Source organism: Coregonus clupeaformis, chromosome 12 (assembly GCF_020615455.1).
Source record: "Coregonus clupeaformis isolate EN_2021a chromosome 12, ASM2061545v1, whole genome shotgun sequence".
NCBI classification, from domain to species: domain Eukaryota; kingdom Metazoa; phylum Chordata; class Actinopteri; order Salmoniformes; family Salmonidae; genus Coregonus; species Coregonus clupeaformis.
In genome coordinates this window covers 44,967,914-44,989,226 of record NC_059203.1, presented here as the reverse complement: position 1 = coordinate 44,989,226, position 21,313 = coordinate 44,967,914, and the positions used below count along the sequence as shown (strand labels likewise).

Genomic DNA, 21,313 nt, shown 5'->3' with positions numbered 1-21,313 from the left:
GTGCTGCAGAACCCCCTAAGAAAATATGAATCATAAAATAATGTTTATTGTTTTACAAAAGTAGTGCACTGGGCCTTTACTAGTCCTGTATTAGCAGACCGATATAGCCATCTGTAGAGCTGGCAATTTATTTTATTGGTGAGCCAATGTACATGTGTGTCAGTGTACATGGGTGGGTGGATGCAGATGTGTTTTTTAACATGCTGACCACACCGCTCGCATCAACGAGCGTCTGCGTAGCCAGGCGCTAAAATAGAACTTGGTTCTATTTGTGATGCTAAAACACGCTGCAAGTCCCGCCTCTCCCATCTCCTCATTGGTTTTTAGGAGCATATACCCACGTGGGTGATTGAAAGATGAACTGATGTCCACACTCCAGTCCAGTTGGTGGTGGTAATGCACCTTAAAGTTGGTTGCCAACTGCCATATAAAGTCCAAAGAAGAAGAAGAAGCCTGAAGGAGGAGAGATTACTAGAAACGAACTCGGTTTACCCTTTTATCTGTGGATTAATTGTCGTGGAAGAGGACCTTGTGCATTTCAGGTGAAATAACAACCCAATGTTTATATCCCAGGACAAATTAGCTAGCAACAGCAAGCTTGCTAGCTAAATTGCCATAAATGTTTAATGCTTTTCGACCTGTCCCCAAATTAATATAGTTGGTTCAGAGCTCGTTTTGATATTTCAACCTGCGTGTCCTGATCACGTCTGGTGTGGGTGGACAAAATCAACTGACGTCTGGTCAGCATGTGATTTTTTAAAAGTGTGCGCTAAAGTTCAGTGTGTATTGGTTTGTGTGACAGTAGGAGTGTATGTACAGTACGTGTGTGTTTTGGCATGAGGGAGAAAGGCTCAACATGATGTAATCAGGAGTTAATCTGTGCCCTGATGCTTGCTGAGTGGCTCCAGTGCCACAGCACAGCCCCATTTCTGCAGGAGTTGACCTAGCACTATGCTCAATCATCGCCCTCAGAGCCCATTTGAACTGATCATCTCGTCAGCAGAGTGAGGGCACTGAGAGAACAAACGCTCTACTTCACCTGAGCCCTCACACTCGGTGCACGTCAAGAGCTTCGTTAGACCCCACTGGATGGATGGATGGATGGATGGAGTAATCACATTGCATAACTGAGCCCAGCAGAGCAGTAGAACGGCAGGGCTGGTAGAGCAGGAACCACTACTGTCATTGGGCTGCACAGACTGGCCATGGCTCACTCATTTCTTATAGACAGACAGAGTGCAGCTTATTACCATTCAGCTGACTCAGGCATTGATAATCCAACAATCCTTTTAGAGTTGTATGGTTCCGATGTATCTGCATCGGTAGGGGCCTTTCTTAATTATTCTAATGTTTTTATCACTCCAGCAACCCAGATTTCTTTTGTTTTTCATTAGGAAAGATAAGGTAAGATTACTAGAAGCAAATAAATGGATGATGTGATGTGACGAATGGTGAAGTGAATTCCAGATATTTGGAGCTTATATTGAATATTGGGCTGAAAAGCTTGAGAGTTGAGAGTATTTTGATGAAATATTCACAACTTGTTCATTCCTCTCAGAATGTCTGCCCTCCCTCCATATGCCTTTATCTCTGAGAATAAAAGACACAAATCCCCATGAAGACAGCATGATCGTAAGAGGAACATCTTCAATGGACCATCTTCCACTTCACAAGAGCCCCGGAACACTTTTGGGATCCAGGTTGCCATAGTAACAGACCATAACAGTGCGTGTTTCCTAGGCGACTGTCCCTGGTTCTGCCATGCAGGGTACATTAGTATTATTGTTAGGTCTTCTCAGACTCGATCTACCCTTACGTCCCGGTCTGGTCTACAGCCACTCAGAAGCCCAGAGACACACACAGAAAGCTGTCTGAGAGGAAAGCTCCTCATTTGAGTGTGAACAGGAAGTCAGCAATTGTGGTTGTTTGGAGCACCATGAGCACCTTACACTACTGGCCCTTTCCAGCCATCAGTGTTGGAGTCCCATCTAAGCCTTGTAGCCAGATCCGTTTCCAACTCTGTCGTGTTTGTGCGGCCTGACAATGAAAGTCTACGGAGTTGGCCAAGGCACACACAGTTCTGGCAACTATCTCTGAGACTACATTTCTTCCAAAAGGAAGATTCAAATCCATTCACTTTATCACCTCTATGCTGCAGCGGAGTCGTCATGTTGAGTTATGGTGAGGTTTGGTCATGGTTTTCTGTGCTCACCTGTTTGCCTCATTATGGCCCAGTGTCTGATGGAGTATGAAGGAGCATCAGCAGCATCAAAGCAGAGTGGCCTGGCAGTAATGAGAGGCCTTGTCATCCTGTGCAACTCAATTAGCCCAGACTGGCCAGTCCCTCAGGAAGACTAATGACACCCCACTGGGACCACAGACCCATGCAGGGAGAAAGAGGGTGTGGGTTTAGGGAGGTGGGGGGGGGGCGACAGGTACCAAATAGTGGCATCTTCACTCTGGACTTCTGAAGTAACTAACCTCAGTACTTAACACAGAGCACCATATCCACATTGGAGTTCACACTTTGGAAAACGGAAGGCCCTACAACACAGTGGGCTCTTTACAAACATAGCACTGGTTCTCATGCTCGAGTATCTATCATTCACGTTATCCCTTATGATCTCTTCGATAGTACGTCAGAGACTACACCTCTCATCGGTGGTCTGTGTATTCCTAGGCGATCCTGTAGTTAAACTGTGCACTTTCATTACTGTTATCTTGGTTAGTGATGGCTGTGGCTGGTCAGGCTCTGTGGCCCCACTGACCCTGCTGTCTACAGCCATTCACTCAGCAGCCAGCACACTGAGCTGTGATTGGCACATAATAGAGCCTCCCTTCGAGCATTCATCAGGAAACATTTATATTTTTCAGTCCATTGGCTTTTCAGACGAGTTAGATTCAGTGTGAATGGTTTCGCGGTAGCTGACAGTGAAAGATAAGGAGCTACTCTGAGTGTGAGTGGACTGATGGAGAGGACTTGGTAGTGTGCTGCTCCTGCTATGACGGTGACAGATGGCGGTGGAATAGCCTGTATGACCCCTGACAGAACACCAAGCCAAACTTCTGTTGTTTATTCAACCTTTCAACCTCCTGTATTCAGAAATACTTTCTAAATATCTGCTTGTGGAGAAGTTTTTCATTTTGGTTTAGTTCATTATTGAGGATGTAGTCTTACAAATTGGGGTTTGCTGCCTATAGTATGACTTCCGTTGTGGTGTAGCTGTTGATGGCAGAGTCTGTGTGATTGTATGAGCTAGCTGTTGATGGCAGTCTCTGTGTGATTGTATGAGCTAGCTGTTGATGGCAGAGTCTGTGTGATTGTATGAGCTAGCTGTTGATGGCAGAGTCTGTGTGATTGTATGAGCTAGCTGTTGATGGCAGAGTCTGTGTGATTGTATGAGCTAGCTGTTGATGGCAGAGTCTGTGTGATTGTATGAGCTAGCTGTTGATGGCAGAGTCTGTGTGATTGTATGAGCTAGCTGTTGATGGCAGAGTCTGTGTGATTGTATGAGCTAGCTGTTGATGGCAGTCTCTGTGTGATTGTATGAGCTAGCTGTTGATGGCAGAGTGTGTGATTGTATGAGCTAGCTGTTGATGGCAGAGTCTGTGTGATTGTATGAGCTAGCTGTTGATGGCAGAGTCTGTGTGATTGTATGAGCTAGCTGTTGATGGCAGAGTCTGTGTGATTGTATGAGTACGGACTCGGGAGAGGTGAAGGTCGAGAGCCATGCGTCCTCCGAAACACGACCCTGCCAAGCCGCACTGCTTCTTGACACACTGCTCGCTTAACCCGGAAGCCAGCCGCACCAATGTGTCGGAGGAAACACTGTACAACTGGCGACCGTGTCAGCGTTCATGCGCCCGGCCCACCACAGGAGTCGCTTGAGCGCGATGGGACAAGGATATCCCAGCAAGCCAAACCCTCCCTAACCCGGACGACGCTGGGCCAATTGTGTGCCGCCTCATGGGTCTCCCAGTTGCGGCCGGCTGCGACACAGCCCGGGATCGAACTCGGATCTATAATGACGCCTCTAGCACTGCGATGCAGCGCCTTAGACCGCTGCGCCACTCGGGAGGCCTCTATCTCAAGCCATCTTTATAAGTCCATGGTGCTTGTCCAACCATACACTCTCCTGTTGTGTCCCAAGGAGCCAGCTGCTGGGGGTCTCTCATTGTTTCAAAGGGAGGGTTGGGGTAACCTGCTGGCAGGGACAGGGATGTGGCCTGGGACCCCTCACCTTACCTCACCCCATCCCAGGGACACCTCACCACGAGCCCACGGGACCTCTGTGTCAGGGGCCACAGCTTGAGTGACAGGTACAAAGTAACCATTCTCTGCTGTGGGGTCCCGGAGAGAGGCGCAGACGCGCCCCTGTCACTCACCCGTCCCAGGACAATGATGTGGGAGGGAAAGGCGATACCCTTGCCTCTTTGTCTCCTTATTGAATTACAGCACAGGTTGTCTTTGTGTGCTCAGAGAGTAATTGAAAACGTGACAAAAAGGAGGGTGGAAAATGGAAGATGTGCTCCAGCACACGCAGTCAGTCAGTGAAAGGAGCCAATGAAAGTTAATATCAAGGCATGGCACTCATTGCTGAACGCAGGGCTCAAGTGATCCTTTTGTAGGTGTTAAGTCTGGATGGAACCAGGCTTTTAGGTGATTGGAGGGATTGTGCCGTTCTCTAGAGAAGTGAAGTTATGTTCAATGCAGTTTGCCGCAGGCTGAACTTAACCTCATGGTGGGCCTGGAATTTTAAGTCTGCCAGTGGTCAGTTGGGATATAGGAGGATACTTAAGCCCACCCCCTCTCCTCACTGCTTGGGGTGAGTGGACAGTCGGCGATCACTTGGGGAAAGCATTTACAATGCTCTTACATAAACACACAGTCTTATGCGTTGAGCCTCAACTCCAAGTAACTCCAGATTTCTCACCTTAAAGCTGAAATATGTACGTTTTTGGGCGACCCGACAAAATTCACATTAGAAATGTGTGTTATAAATCTGTCATACTCATTTTTCGAAGAAGCTGTAGATCTGTTCTATGTGTGCTATTTCTATGCTTCCTATTGTTACGTTTTGTTTTTGCATCTTTCATCTCAGTTTTGTATACCAGCTTCAAACAGCTGAAAATTTCATATTTTTGGTTATGGAAAATATGTTTCACACCGGTTTAGATAGTACAATGATTCTCTACACTATACTAGCTTGATTTGTCACAAACTGAAATTAGGCGAACTATTAGAATTTTATCAACCAGGAAATGACGGAGCGATTTCTTCATAGTGCATCTTTAACTTTTTTGTCTCAAATGTCTCATTCCAGCCATATTATATGATAGAACTCCATCCCAAACCTATTGAAAAGCATTTATTCTAGTAAAGCACATTGTAGGGGGAGGGAGCTATCCTAGGGCAGTACACCCTCCCCTATCTGTCTGTAATGCCCCACTTCTGTCATGATGACCCTATTACACATGAGGTGTGTAGAGCACCGGTAAATGAACCACAAAGCCCCACAGAAAATTACCCTCTGCCTCAGGAAAGGGAAAGGGTGTGATTACATGACCGTAACATGGAGCCAGACAAACATGCACGCACGCACACACTCAGGGGAAAGAGAGTGGGGTGCATAATGGTTGCTCTCTGTGGGTACACAAGCACATCAACGTGCCCTTTTCACATTACTCCCTTGATTACCTTAATCCTGCCTCTGAACTAGGACCTGTCATATGCACCAAGGGATCTGAGGGTCATAGGTCAAACCATCCTCATGATCAATCTCTGCTCTTCCAAAATCACTGACTCCTCATTATACAACAGGGCTCTCTCTCTACCCCCTCCCCTTCTCTCATTCTCCCCCTTCCCCCTCCTACGCCGCCCTTTCTCGGTCTCTCTCCCCCCTCTATCGCTCTTTCTCTCTCATCTTTGTAAATTAAAAAGATATACAAGACCATTCCCTCATCTCTCCCTTTAATGGAGCCAACAGGTCCTCTTCACTGTGCCATAGCATTGTGTTCTGTAATGACAGCATTTGCGGAGCACTTCAGTGCAAAATGAAGTCGGAATTGGATGAAAATTATAGGGCCAGGCTCTTTAAAACCAGACATGTATTTTTCCCCTGTCCATTTGGAGAGAAAGGGGAAAGCAGAGGCTAAATATGTGGGGCTTATTATTTTCAATCAAACACTTCTCTCTAAGGGTCTGTGATGGAAATAGCACTTAGGGAATTACAGTTTTACTAATAACATGGGGCTCATGAAAGTGTACCAGACCTCAATGGGGAAAACTGCACTTTATGGCAATTTTCCCATCCCCAGCCTGAAGTGAAATGCTCTCAGAGATACAGGGGCTTGGAAATGGAATGGCTTCAACCAGCATCTTGTATTGATTTAAATACCATCTCTTCTTGGTTTGTCCAGTCTCTGGAACATAACCAGCTAATGGTCACTCATTATGCGAAAGACTGAAAGACACATAGCAAAATTACTTCCGGTGAAAGACTGAATAGCAAAATTTGCTGTGTTGTAAAAGCATTAAGATTCATAAGTGTATGTGGGAAATTAACAAGAACATTGCAAGCATTCACCTGTTTCCTATTTGCATTTATTATGGATTATAAACCCCTCACACAGTATTTGCATACATTAACGATTGTATGCAAACATTATTGTTTAACAGTTCACCAGGGCATTAACAGTTGAGTCGTTACACATTGACAAACTAAGTGCATTAGCCTACACTGTAAGTGAAAATAGTTTTCAATGTATTCAGTAATGACGTCTGTTGCAAATTAATTTCCCATTTCCACTAAAAGGATTAGTCGATTCCCTCTAAAATCAGTAACCTTTCTGTTATCTGGGGATCAGGGGGAGAGGGAGGAAGTAGAGTCATGATAAATTGGACTTTGATACTCTGGGAGTTGCTTATTGAATTCACTTATCGGCCAAACGATGTTAGCATTGTGCTGAACAGATGTGTCAGGGCAGGGCAGGGCTTAGAGAGAGGGTCTGGGATGGGGAGGAGAAGTGGAGGGACTGGATTAGGTAGACCAGTCTGTTACTGTTTGTCCCAGAGCTACGTTATTACACTATATGATTATCGCTGGGAAAGGATAACACGTGGAGTATCATTCTTATTATAACAAGTAAGGATTACAAAGGTTTACAAAATAACCCTATGAAGTCTAGCCAGTGACAGCATGTGTTACGGTAGGTTTGTGTCCTGTTACTGTACAGTAGTTTAATCCGATACGTTATGGGAGTAATCAGTGGCATCGCAAAATCAGATTGCCATGGGTGATCTTCAGAAAGCTCTGGGTCACTGGATATGGTTTATTCAATACAACTGTGATGATTTCCCATCCTCAGGGAAAGCTATGGAGAATAAAACAATTACTTTTCTCTACATGTATGACTACCCTGAAGATGACAAGCTTAAGGATTAATTTCTCTGCTTTCAAATGTTCCATCTGGTCTCAGATGCTTTTCCTGAATCATTCTGCAAAACAATATATAAACTAGGATTGTCTGTAGAGAGACCAAGCAGAAACTGTCTGTAAGTTGTTTGTTGTATGTTTGGTTGCTTTGCAGTTAGCGGTGTTCAGCCTGTGTAAAGTAAAGGTATAATTCATGGTGATGTTCAAATGTGTCTGTAGGTCAGGTATGACACATTTCAGGCCGTTATTGTAAATAATATATTTTTCTTAACTGACTCGCCTGGATAAATAAAGGTTAAATAAAAATACATTTAAAAAATCTAAAGAGAGGGGACATCTACCTCACTTTGAAACTGCTCAGTGACTCTGTAAAATCAACAGGGATGATGGGAAATCCCCCTCTACTGCTAGCTAGGCCACACAGAGGTCACTGTCTGTCTGCTGGCTGAGTCACTAACAGGGAGAGGGGTCGTTCATTTAAAGATTTACTGACTGTCCCAGTCTTTGAGTTAGCCCAGTTAATATGTTTCAATATCATTAAATCTTGTGAAGTAACACAGACAGGCAGCTTTGCACGTAGAAAAATATTGTTTCTCTACTCCTTCGGCAGCATTTCTCATTCGTCATGGTTGACTTGTTGGTCATTAGCCTAACTCCTAGTATAGAAGCCTGTGATGTCACCCTCATGTTACTCACCTGTCGATGAGGTCACCCCTCAATCAGACCTTTCATTTGCGAGAGCACTGTAATCTAATGAGATGGACTCCTGAACATGGACCTGTCCAATAACTCTCCATCACAGCCCCTGAGACAGACAGACAGACACCATGGGACACAGACCTGCCGATTCAGCCCCTCAGTGGTCCTGTCTCATTCCACACCCAACAGATTGAGCTCTGTCCACTCCACGATCTTGGCTGTAAACACATCAACACAGCCAGGAGTGCTGATGGGTCTGGGAATGAGCTTGTGACAGGAGCCAGTGTCCAGAACTGAGAGAGAGAGAGAGTCCCTGTGGTTATGGAGGCTGCAAGATGCCCCACCGCCCACCTAGCTGTAGCAGTAGCACCAGGCCTCTACTCTGCTCTTAGTACAGGAGAGGGGCGACCGACGCGACGGGGATGAAATATGAACTCCTTTAATATCACGCCTAATAACTGTGTTGACAAGCTGCATGAGTTACCTTCGGGAGGAATGTCGTGACATTTGGATAATTAGCTGTAAATAGTGTTTTATGATACCTTGCTGGGGACAATCAGCAGCCCAGCTTTTTATTTGTAGCAAAGGTTAGGTGGTGATTTTAGTGGCCCTATTATGGCCGTTAATTATTCTGGGACCAGAGGTCTTGTGTTAGAGTTGGAGGGTTGGAGTCCTGCCAGGGCTGGAGACATATTGGATCTGTCAGCCCCCTGGCCAGGGTGAATCCATTACCTCGGACTCAGTCGCTCTCCGTCATCACCGCAACCAATTTATTTACATTCAAATCCATCTTGATCCCCTGTGTGAAGGCCCAGCTCTCTCCCTCTCTCTCTCTCTCTGACAGACAGACTGCAGCTTATAGCCAAGTCACTCTTTTAGAAGGAGCTTGGAGCCTTGTACTCTCCAGTGTGTGAATACTGTTTCTTTTTAAAAAGCTAACAAACTCTCAAAGTGTTGGATTTGTTGTTTTCCTGTCTGGCAGTGAATGTGATATTTTCGTATCAGATATGGCATTTGGTGGTTGTGTGCTTTTGTAGAGCGCTTTTGTTTCGTTTTCCCATATCACACAAGATGGCAAATATAGAGGTAGAGGTAGACCCTGCTGAATACAGAATGAAAAGACAAACAGTGATGTGGTGAGATGGAGAGGAGCTGAGAGTTAAATGCTATCTGTTGCTGTTTGGTTTTCTAGCTCCTCTGGGAGTGGGGAGGTATCTCAAAAACATGTCTTCTGCTTTTTCACATTACAGTTGCTAAGAGATATGGCTTAGTTTGTGTACTCCATGAAAGGAACATATTTATACATGATCTTTGTTAAGGCATATCTGGTTATTGAGACATTTATCATATGCATGGTTTTCTCCCAAGTCAACTAAATGACCATACTGTACAGCAGTGGTCCAAGGCATTCCTTGTGGATCACCAAACCTTTCTGTTAAAAAAACGATGTAGTCAACCTTGTGTTCCTATTTTTTTTATTCATTTCACGCTGTTGGTGGTAGGTGCACTTGATTCAGCAGCCCTAGCGCCGGGAAGGCAAAGTGTTCCCATTTTGAACCATTTCATGTGTCTGAAGGTAGAACTCCGCCTACCCGGCAGGCCCAGAGAGCAAATCAAGTGCACCTATAGGCCTAACGCTAGCTCAGATCAATGTGTCTGCACAGTTTCCTCTAGCCATAGACTGTAAAAAGAAGCCTCGAACACACAGCAAAGTTGAAAACGTTTAAAACCATGACTAGAGAGAGTATCAATGAATACAGCAAAGAGCTGCTGTTTTATGAGTAAGTTCATGTTTAAGTTGTTATTCAGCACTGTCAAAGCTATAAAATGCACGTTCTCCCTACTTCCACTCACACTACAACCAGCACTGCAGCTGCAATGAATGAGTATAGCAAAGTGTTCCGATAAGCTTGCGTTGTTATTATTAGCGGCGTGTGTCTTTTTTAATATCAAGAAATATTTAACTTTCTCTGGTCATAGGAGGGACCACATGAATTGGTGCATGAGGCAGAAATAATGCAGTGCGACTTAAGCTTTTCGCCATCAGCTGGAAGACTGTGTCCCCGTTTCTTAGTGGAGGGACAGTAAGTCGGGTGAGAAGCAGCCTCACCGCTGCTCCCTCCCTCCCCTCAGACTGACCATCAGATGCAGGCCATCAGTCCAGTAAAAAAAAAAAAAAAGCTGTGCCTCACAATTAATACAACAAATTATATATTGCCAGTTTGATCATATACCTAAATGTTTTAAATATAGTAAAAAAAAATGGTCTGAGAAGAACTACATTGGCAGGGAAATTCATGCATAGCCAATATGCAGTGATAATGTATTGGGCCTATAGCCTACTGCACAAACGTCATTGCTAAAGAACTGTTATTAATTGGTTAATTTTGCATAGGCTTATGTTTTTTAAATCATGTTTTAAAATAATTTTAGCGGTAGATCTCTGCTTGCATTTTGACTCAGAAAGTGATCTTGACTCAGAAAAGGTTGGGAAAAAACATGATAGCTATCTATATTACATTTTCCTTCCCACTGTATGGACTCCAGTTGTTTTCCCTATGTCCCCTCTATACTGTGCTCCATTATCCAACACACAAGTCCCATTACTTGATCAACCACAGAACCCCCTCCACACTAGAGGTCTTCTCGGGTTCCGGAAATGAGACCCAAACCAAATTGGACCAGCGAAATTCCCACCCGACCTGACAGGACCCAGTAAAAAATTGATCCGAAAGATACAAAATGCAGCTTTATTGCTAAATAGTTTTGACTTGCATTTTCTGTTGTATCAAAATTATGGATTTGTGGTCTATAGCTTAGTATTTGCATAATGGCATCCCTATAGTTTGTTGGAGAATATTATGTGGTTTTCAGAAATATTTCTGTTGATTCAATCTGTGTTCAATAATAGTGTTTAACATGATTTTTAAATGACTACCCTGTCTCTGTACCCCACACATACAATTATCTGTAAGGTCCCTCAGTCGAGCAGTCACTTTCAAGCAGAGATTCAACCACAAAAAAACAGGGAGGTTTTCCAGTGGTTCGCAAAGAAGGGCACCTTTTGGTAGACATTGAACCTCCCTTTGAGCATGGTACAGTTATTAATTACACTCAGGATGGTGTATCAATACAGGCGCCCTTCCTAACTCAGTTGCCAGAGAGGAAGGAAACCGCTCAGGGATTTCACCATGAGGCCAATGGTAATTTTAAAACAGTTACAGAGTTTAATGGCTGTGATAGGAGATAACTGAGGATGGATCAAAACATTGTAGTTATGCCACAATACTAACATAAATGACAGAGTGAAAAGAAGGAAGCCTGTACAGAATACAAATATTCCAAAACATGTATCCTGTTTGCGAAAGGGCACTAACGTAATACTGCAACAAATGTGGCAAAGAAATTTTTCCTGAATACAAAGTGTTATGTTTGTGTCATATCCAACACAACACATCACTGAGTACCACGCTTCATATTTTTAAGCATGGTGGTGGCTGCATCATATTATGGGTATGCTTGTCATCGTCAAGGACTAGGGAGTTTTTTAGGATAAAAAGAAACGGAATAGAGCTAAGCACAGGCAAAATCCTAGAGGAAAACTTGTTGCAGTCTGCTTTCCAGCAGGCACTGGGAGACAAATTCACCTTTAAGCAGGACAATTACCTAAAACACAAGGCCAAATATACACTGGAGTTGCTTACCAAGATGATATTGAATGTTCATAAGTGGCCTAGTTACAGTTTTGACTGAAATCAGCTTGAAAAAAATATGGCAAGAGTTGAAAATGGCTGTCTAGCAATGATCAACAACCAACTTCACAGACCTTGAAGAATAAAAAGAAAAATAATGTGAAAATATTGTACAATCCAGGTGTTGCAGAGCTCTTAGACTTACCCAAAAAGACTCACAGCTGTAATCGCTGCCAAAGGTGATTTTAACATGTATTGACTCAGGGATGGGAATACTTATGTAAATGAGACATTTCTGTATTTCATTTTCAATACATTTGCAAAATTTTCTAAAAACATGTTTTCATTTTGTCATTATAGGGTATAGTGTGTAGATGGATGAGAAAACAATCAATTTAATCCATTTTGAATTCTAGCTGTAATACAACAAAATGTGGAGTAAGTCAAGGGGTATGAATACTTTCTGAAGGCACTGTAAGCCTGTTTGATCAGCAGCAAGCTTCCAATTCAAAATCTATTCTGAATAGGCTACGGAAAGATGGAGTGTCCCATCGGCATTCTCATGTCATTTCCAACAATTGGGATTAGGTCTAGGCCTACACAGTTTAGGTTGACGTTTTCTGAGATTTGTTATTTATTTGTCTGTTGACCAAATTATTGAGATTATAGGATTTTTATCTGGTGATTTTAGGATGCTAAATACAGTCAGCGATGGCCAGCGATGATTGCTGTGTGTTGTAGACAGAAATGTAAATAGATTTTGGTAGACTATTTCGATAACTCAGGTCTAACACATTATAATAGCCTAATGTACAGTACCAGTCAAAAGGTTGGACACACCTACTCATTCCAGGGTTTTTCTTTATTCTTTACTATTTTCTACATTGTAGAATAATAGTGAAGACATCAAAACGATTAAATAACACACAACTCTAATTAAACGGTTGTGGAGACTGTGATTCCTGGTGCTGGTCTCTGTTGGTGGGGGATATGTGGATCACAGTCACTAGCAATGTGGAGCTGGCAGCTGTCTGATGAATTATGCACAGACTAGGGTTCCAGGGGTGGACGTGGACACGCACACACACACACACACACACACACACTCATAGGCCTTAACAGCCTGGCTTTTAGGGACAATCTGCAGTTGCTACATCCATTTTTTGATTTATACATTAATTATTTGTACCCATTGATTCTTGAAGAATATAACTTATAAATGCCTCATGAGCTTAGTTTAACTGTCCTACCAAAATATAAGCTTCTTTTACACCAATTTTTGTAATCAAAGTACTGGAATTTTCGGACTATAAGCCACGCCTTTTTTCCAATTTTTAGACCCTGCGGCTTATATAACGGTGCGGCTAATCTATGGATTTTTACAGCTAACGGCCACTAGAAGACCTCCTAAATCTATGGATTTTACAGGTTACAGTCCACCAACTTTAACTCTATGGGCTCTATGACCGGTCCGCGCCCCCCACCTTTAAGCGGCGGGCTCCAGCAGGAAAAGCTGGAGGCCGGAAAAGAGTGAGACAGGTAGCGCGCAAAAGTAAAAGTGGAACCGAGAGTGGTACAAGAGACAGAACGAGAGACAGAACGAGAGCAAGACAGACAGACATTATGAGAGCGAGACGGTTTGTCTCTTTCCCGACACTCCCCTCTGTGCACGAACCCTTACATATGGTAATTAAACATTAAAACACCTGCGGCTTATAGTCCAGTGCGGCTTATATATGTACACATCATTCAATATCATTCAATTTAGCTGCTGCGGCTTATACTCCGGTGCGCCTTATAGTGCGGAAAATACGGTAAATGTAAACAAACACTATTATAGTGCCAATATAGCCTCAACATGGTTAAAACTATAATTTTAATATCATGGAAGTCCTTGCATTCTTCTTCTTCTTCTTCTTCTTCTTCTTCTTCTTCTTCTTCTTCTTCTTCTTCTTCTTCTTCTTCTTCTTCTTCTTCTTCTTCTTCTTCTTCTTCTTCTTCTTCTTCTTCTTCTTCTTCTTCTTCTTCTTCTTCTTCTTCTTCTTCTTCTTCTTCTTCTTCTTCTTCTTCTTCTTCTTCTTCTTCTTCTTCTTCTTCTTCTTCTTCTTCTTCTTCTTCTTCTTCTTCTTCTTCTTCTTCTTCTTCTTCTTCTTCTTCTTCTTCTTCTTCTTCTTCTTCTTCTTCTTCTTCTTTCTTCTTCTTCTTCTTCTTCTTCTTCTTCTTCTTCTTCTTCTTCTTCTTCTTCTTCTTCTTCTTCTTCTTCTTCTTCTTCTTCTTCTTACACCTGTTCACCTGGTGTCCCCATTATTCATAAAGCCAGAGCCGAGCGGAGTAGTTCCTCCTTCTCACATATCCTCTACAGATTAAGGGGATGATGTGTAGAGCCCAGACCCCATGGCCAAAGTCAACTCAGGGGAGACCACACTAATCTCTCCCCGTCACGGGCCACACCACTGTGGGGTTATGACCATCCCTCTCTCCTTTCGACTGCCACAGACTAGTCTCAGCCTGGCCTGCCTTGTCTCCTAGCACCTCTGCTGGCATCTGGACAGAGCATTATGGAGTGTAAGAAGGACTGGACTCTTATCACCATCTGCCATCGTCTCCTGTTTCCTTCTTCACATGTTGCCACGTCATCACTTCCACAAAGCCAGTCTCAACATTCTGCTAAAGCCCCTGTTTCTCTCTGATCTCCTCAGGTCATAAAAACCTCATCCAGGTTGGAAGACGTTCACACAACTTTTTTTTGGACCAGGCGATTCGTCGGATAGATAAGAAGACTGATAGCTTGACATTCTCCAGCGCTGCGTGCTAAAATGCAGAGGTCATCTCCCATTAACTCAGTGGCATGGTGAAGAGACCCTGGTAGATCTATAGGGATGCTGGTCTGCCCTGCAGTCAGACAGGCAGCAAAAACACTGTTAAAGCTCCACAACAGATCAGCACTGAGACTGTAGAGGGGGTCAGCCATACGCTGTTAACCCTGGTGCACTTGTAGTAAACCTCCAGTTAGTCTGAGCTGAGTGGGTGTCAGCCTGGCGCTTGTAAATACTTGCCACCTGTATCCGTGTGGATCATAGGAGCATGGAGACATTGTCAAACTTTCGAGGGACACACCCAATCAGGGTAAGCCTAACAGGTGAAATAACTGTAGAAGATACTGTACATACATATTATGTGATCTCTGGCCTCTTCCATCCTGATGTATCTTGAGAGCCTTACAGTGAACGAGTAAGAGATAGAGAGACAGATAATGAGGGAATGTGTGGAAGACAGAGAGCGACTCTGAACCAGACCCAGTCAGTGAGTGTCGCAGGCAAGCAGCAGTGCTCCTCTGCTGATCCCTCTGTTGCCGTAGTTAAGAACACAACTGTTTAACTGGCCCCAGTGGGACCCCAGCAGAGCAGAGCGCTACAGAGACTTGCTACAGAGACAATATGAGTGACCCAGTCAAGCATGGAGCTACACAGCACACTTTTAAAGGACCACATATCTAGTGAGTGAGGGGACATGGGTAACCCCTGCCCCCTTCCTCTATCCAACCCCCCTGATGTTTACAGTGACAAGCCACATGACATCATTACCTCTTGGTCCTACTTGTTACTGGGTCCTGTGTCAAGGCAGGAGCCACTAATGACTTGGGCTTGGTGTTGGACTCCTCTCCAGAGCCTACAGATCAAGTTGCTGTTTGAAGCCTGTTTACACCCCAAAAGGGCACATGTTTAGCGTCACCAGGCACAGCAACTAGAAATGAATTGGTCATTTGATTAATGCAGTGCTCTGACATGTGGCTATTATTTCCATTGTCACAATTTTAAAATGTTGTGATTAATTAATAACACAAAATCAAGTCTACATGCTTTGTCCCATCCATATTGTTTCTATGTCAGTCTATGTGGTTCATTCTCCAGAGTGAATACCTAGCCCTGGATAGGGGACTGAACTGGGCTTTCAGCGCCGCTGCCCCTCAAACTCTGGAACTCTCTCCCCCCAGCCACCCGCAACTCTGACTCTAATCACCACCTTCAAAAACAGACAAATAAACAACCTGTTCAGTCTGGCTTTCCCCTCAGTTTAGCTCTTAATCTCTAGCTTAGATTAGTTTATTAGGATACCCATTAGCTACTGCACATGCAGCAGCTACTCTTCCTGGGGTCCACAGCTAAAGCTAAGTATCTTTTATTGCTTCTTTTTCTATTGTTTTATCCTTGTTTAGTTTTTTACTCTCTTGCTGTACAGTGTCCTTGGGTTTCTTGAAAGGCACTTTAAATCTCATGTATTATTATTGACTACATTGAGCGTAGCATCCACCCTAGTAAAGCCTGTTTATCAGTTCCTGCAAAAAGAGCTTTCCGTTCAGTTTGCCTGTTGCAGGTTTTCCTTTATTATAAGACTGTAATCAGCTCTGTAATATTATCATATAGTTTCTGTTGTTAATGTGTGCAGGGTGTTTTGAAACCAAAGTGGTGGGAGAGATTATTATTAAGAGATTATCCATAGCCAGTCCCCCAATGGTTAAATCTCTGCAGATGGAGCCAGGCTGGATCCTATAGAATGAGAACTGGAGTGGTTTGTCTTTCTCTGAAGGAGGATCCCATTGGAGCAGTGTCATGGCCCATGGTGGAGCAGGCCTGGGAGGCAGTGGTGAGGGAAGCAGATGGGGATAGGGATATGGAAGCAGCGTTGACAGACAGATAGGGATCAGTGGAAACATCTGGCCTGAGGAAACACCCTGCACTGTGCTCATGTACCACTATCAACACCAGCCACCACCCAGGGACCTAACCAGCAATGTAATGTAGACAGGTATGAATGTAACCAAAAATGTTCTATGAATGAGAGCAGAGCAGACATGGGAAATGGGCCGGCGCTCCGTTGACCAGTGTCTGAAATAATATTTCCTTTTGTGATAACCCCCACATCTGACGGCCCTGGGTAAGTAGGAGCATGGGTAAATATCAAGAATAAGTAGATCTCTGTGATGTTATGGTTCACTTTTCACGCCATCTGTCATTTCATCACATAATTTGCATCGATGTGTTATTAACCTTTGCCAGTGTACTGACGTGAGCATAGCGGTGCCATTTTCCCAGCACTCCCCAGTACAGGCCTGGATGATCGCTGACTGCCAAGTGACATCAGGCTGGATGGGCCAATGTGTCACTAATTGCGTGAGCAGAGCAGGGGAGGAGAGGAGGAGGGGCTATGGCAGCACCGCTCAGACAGGGGCATTCTGTTTCTGGGAGGTCCATGCCACCCCTCATTGTCGAAATAAACAGGGCCACCCGGCGCCCTACTATCTAACTCTAATTGGCATTACGGTTTGGTTGGCTGCGTGGCACCAGAGCGGGCACCAGAGCCCATGCCAGGTCTGCGACACTGGAGACGTAGCCTTTGTCAGTTCAGGCGATGGAAAGGGCAGCATCTGACTTAGCATGGGGACGCCACCGAGGTCCCAGGGAATGGCATGTCACTTGCCATCAGTCGCTCCATTGGCTGAAGCTTCCCTCTAAGTTTTCGGAAGCTAGGGTAAACATTTCATCTGTTTTGTTGGACTGTTTGTTTGGCCGTCGGCCCACCCATTAAGAGAATTAAATGGGAAAGAATAATTCGGCTTTATCCTGAGAAAGCATATGACAAAGGTCATGGTGGAAAAAATTATTGAACCCGGGACATGAACAATTCCCTCTATGCCTCCGTTGTTTTATGTCGACCTCTTTTATGAGAAAGCCATAGAGCATTTCTGTGGACTTTGTGTGTCTAATCCAACATTGGAGATGGATGCCTCTTTGTTTGTCTGTGCACATGGGACCCGGGTCATTGTCACCGCGCTGAATGATTCAGATATAATGTCTGGAACGGTTAAGACTGACGAGCTCTCCTGGCCCCATGAGAGGAAGTCATGTTTGTTTGCAGCGACTACAAAAAGCCTCCATGTCACTCACTTTGTCCCCGCACAATAGACGTAATGATTGTTAATTAATGAAACTTCAGCTGGCATAGTCTGTGGTTACCCCCACTCCTCCCCCCTTTTAACTCCCCCCATCGTATTGGGGCAGTACCTCATGAATATTCAGTGAGTGGCTGCTTAATTTGAATGAGGGTGTATATAGGCAGAGCTGTGCTGGCCTCAGCAGGCTGAGCACAGACCAGAAGAGACTCAGAGAGTCAGGGAGTGTGTGTGTGAGTTAGTGAGAGAGAGACTGACTGGGAGCAGAGCGTGCTAACTCCTACCCAGACACACACTCACAGACACACGCGCACGGCTGGCTGCGCAGCCTTCATATAAATCCTGTCAGCTGAACCTATTTCCTTGGAGAGTTGGAGACAGAGCAGACTGGTGAGTGGCTCATCAGCTCCATGTGAGCCAGTAGCCCAGAGCGAGACAACCTGCCTGGCTGACTGGAGGGGAAGACTGGATGGTGAGATTCCTCCACCATGGGATGCAGCCTCTGTACCCTGCAGAAGCCTGAGGAGCAATACAAACTACTCTATGAGGTCTGCCAGGTACTGTAACCACTTCTGCCTTCTCCTGAACGGCTGAACTTTCAGGGCTGTTAAATCACTGCAGAAGTCAACTCAGAAAGTGTAGAGGTTCTGCAAAGAGACACAGGATGCAGACGTTTTGTTGTCTACTGCTATGTAAATGTATTGAATGTGGGGATTCAAAGTCTTTTGCATTACGTCTGTGTAAGTACTGATTTATTCACTAGCTGGGATTTTTCTGTTTGATGTGGTTGTAGTGTTTCTCTGGTGTTGTAGATTTGGTTTCGTTGTGTTGTAGTTTGGTGTTTTTTCTTTGCATTGGCTTCTCTGCTGGTTTTATCCGAGTGTGGCTAGGGCAGATTGACTAACAGGGTGGGAGTAGAGTGTTGTTGCTACCTGGCTGGATAGTTGGATCCCCTCTGGTGCTGCAGTAGTGTGAACTCCTGTAGCTCAGTTGGTAGAGCATGGCGCTTGCAATGCCAGGGTTGTGGGTTCGATTCCCACGGGGGGCCAGTATGAAAAATTTATGCACTCACTAACTAAAAAAAAAAAAACTCTGGCTGCGGGGTCAGGGAGCGGTGATGAGGAGGTGTAATTAAAGGAGGGCTGATGATGAAGTTGACAGCTCTCTGAATGTGTCTGTTAGTGTGTGCTGATCACAACCCAAAGGACTGCTGACTCGTCTGACTTTAAGCCCTGGTTGACTCTTACTTTAGGTTTATGTTTAACACTATAGTGCTTAGTATGCACATGTTTTACTGAAATAATAGACAAGAGGTGTTGTATAGGTATTTGATTAATGAAAATGTTTTTGCTGTTTTGAACAAAGTTTATTTAACAATGAGGAATTGATCATCCCTTGTCCCAATGTTTATATATTTAGCAGCCTTAATTTGTATGAAAAGTTAAAGCCTACAGAAAATAAATGTATTAGTACCTACCAAGCACACAGGGATTTCCTGTTGTAGGATGAAAGGCAGTTCTGATTCAGTATATATATTACCAACATTGAAAAAGATCACTTGGACATTGTACAGCCTGGGATAAAACCAGGAATAATAGGGAATGGTAGAGTGGGGAACCATATTGCTCTTCAAAGTCCTCAAGCACCTTACAGTCCAGTCTACTACATCCATTCTGTCCTCAATAGGAACCTAATAGGAACAAGCTTCCTCTTGTACGGTAGCTATTGCTACTATGCTAATTAACAGTAGTTACTCTGTCTGGAAGGGAGAGAAGAGCTTCATTTATTACATGTTGATCGAGCCAGCAATGAGGGACAATAATTCAGTTGAATGTCATTTTAAAATGTTTCTTATGATGGGAAAGAGACGGAATGGGGATGACAGACATTCAGCATGTAGTTTGCTTTCTGGCCAGAAGGGGGTGCTTCAGATCAAACACAAGACCACTTTTTCACAGTCTTTCTTAATTTACAGTAGGCTTACTATATTCATCTTGAAGCAGGTATGCACTACCACTGAACATGTGTTAATAAGAACACAACTAGAGATTGTGTCAGCAGACAAAGCTTAACCTCCAAGTATCTCACTCTTACAGACTGGGTTTTAGTCTTGTGAGCAGAAACAAATTAATGTTTTCTAGCTTTTTGTTTTTCTCTGTGTTCTTTTCTGAAGAGTGTTGTTAGCGTATTACAGTCAATTAAAAGCCCATTTAGTGAGCAGGGTGCTGCAGTGTGGCAGGCTGCATGGTGGCTGGTTTAAATTAAGCTAATGTCTGAGCAAGCTCTGTGTGCCTCTTCCTCATTATTCCCCAAAAAGCTGTTCTGTTCCCACCCATTAGTGAGAGATGACAGCCCCGGCCCTGTCTCAATATTTGGTCTGTAAATCACCCTGCTTTGATCATTCCATGTCTACTTCAGAATGACTAAAAGGTAGGAAGGGGGTATGTTTTTGTGATGCTAAATGGATTCTGGGTGTTGGTAAATCAAACAGCTGATGTGAAAGCCCCCTCTCCTTCTCTATTTAACCCCCCCCCCTCTTAAAAAAGAACATGAAAGCAAGAACATGGTACTAGAGGAGGGTAGTGAGTTCCTTTGTTCCTCTCCCTCTTAAGCCACAGCCAGGCTGTCATTCTGCCTGTCAATTACTGTTGATTGGCAGGCTGTTAGCTGGGGGAATCCTACTGTGTATCTTATGGCACCCCCCCCTCCCTCCGCCTTGCCCATTACTCCTACGAGGAGGGAGAGCCACCTGAACAGACTGAGCCAGGTAGAGTAGACATGACTGCTCCGTGTTTCACATCAAACCCTATTCATCACTGGGAGCTAACCTCGGACAAGCCCATTCAGCAACCCTTCCTTCCCTCCCCGATCACATAGATAATGCTCACATGCAATTCAACTTGATATATCTATTTGTATTGATGCACCTTGACTTGAATGATAAAACAATAAAGAACGATGTTATCCGCCTTGTTTTCTCCGAGCCACTCTGTTGGATGAAAGATGAAGCATTATCTCAATGTGACATTGCCAGAAAAGAAAAGATTAGCAATTTGATTAAACTTGCACATTAAAACCATTTTTCTCTGTCTGCTGGCGGTAGAAGAGAGGCCATTGCTCCTGTCCAGTTTGTGTGGCTCTATTTCTGGCAGCCATCAGCTTATGATGAGAGAGCAGAGCTATTCTCATTAAGGGTCCAGAGCCTGTTAGCCGTGCCGTCAGCCACTCCACCAGTGCTAATTGGGAACATAATGAAGATCTTTGTGACATCTGGCTTTTTGCGTCCATGGCCGCAGGATGGTGGCTCATAAACCATGGAAGTCTTGTTGTGCAGCTTAATTTGGTCACTCACTCACTGTCCTGAGGAGTGTGCCTTTGGCCTAGGTTGAGGTGGGGTCACTTCCTGTTAGGACAGGGATGGTGGCCTCAGGCTTCTAATGAACAGTGTGAACAAAATGTCTAAATAAAAGTGATATCTGCCAGCATGTCTTTAGGAGGAGAAAATAATACAATGTCACAACATTCTATTGTAGTTA

General features: G+C 44.2%; 1 protein-coding gene across 3 annotated transcripts in view; it reads left to right on the top strand.

Annotated features, from left to right (window-relative positions):
• The window catches only part of LOC121578279 (E3 ubiquitin-protein ligase PDZRN3-B-like), a 121,305-nt gene that overhangs the window by 73,459 nt on the left and 26,533 nt on the right, over nucleotides 1-21,313 (top strand). Inside the window, exon 1 of one of the 3 annotated variants that reach the window (XM_041892535.2) lies at nucleotides 17,993-18,334. The exons of the other annotated variants lie outside the window; for them this stretch is intronic. Within the exon in view, the coding sequence (XP_041748469.2) occupies nucleotides 18,266-18,334 (69 nt within the window). The 5' untranslated portion in view covers nucleotides 17,993-18,265. Of the gene's footprint in view, nucleotides 1-17,992; nucleotides 18,335-21,313 lie in introns of those variants that run through there. 3 annotated transcript variants of the gene reach the window in all.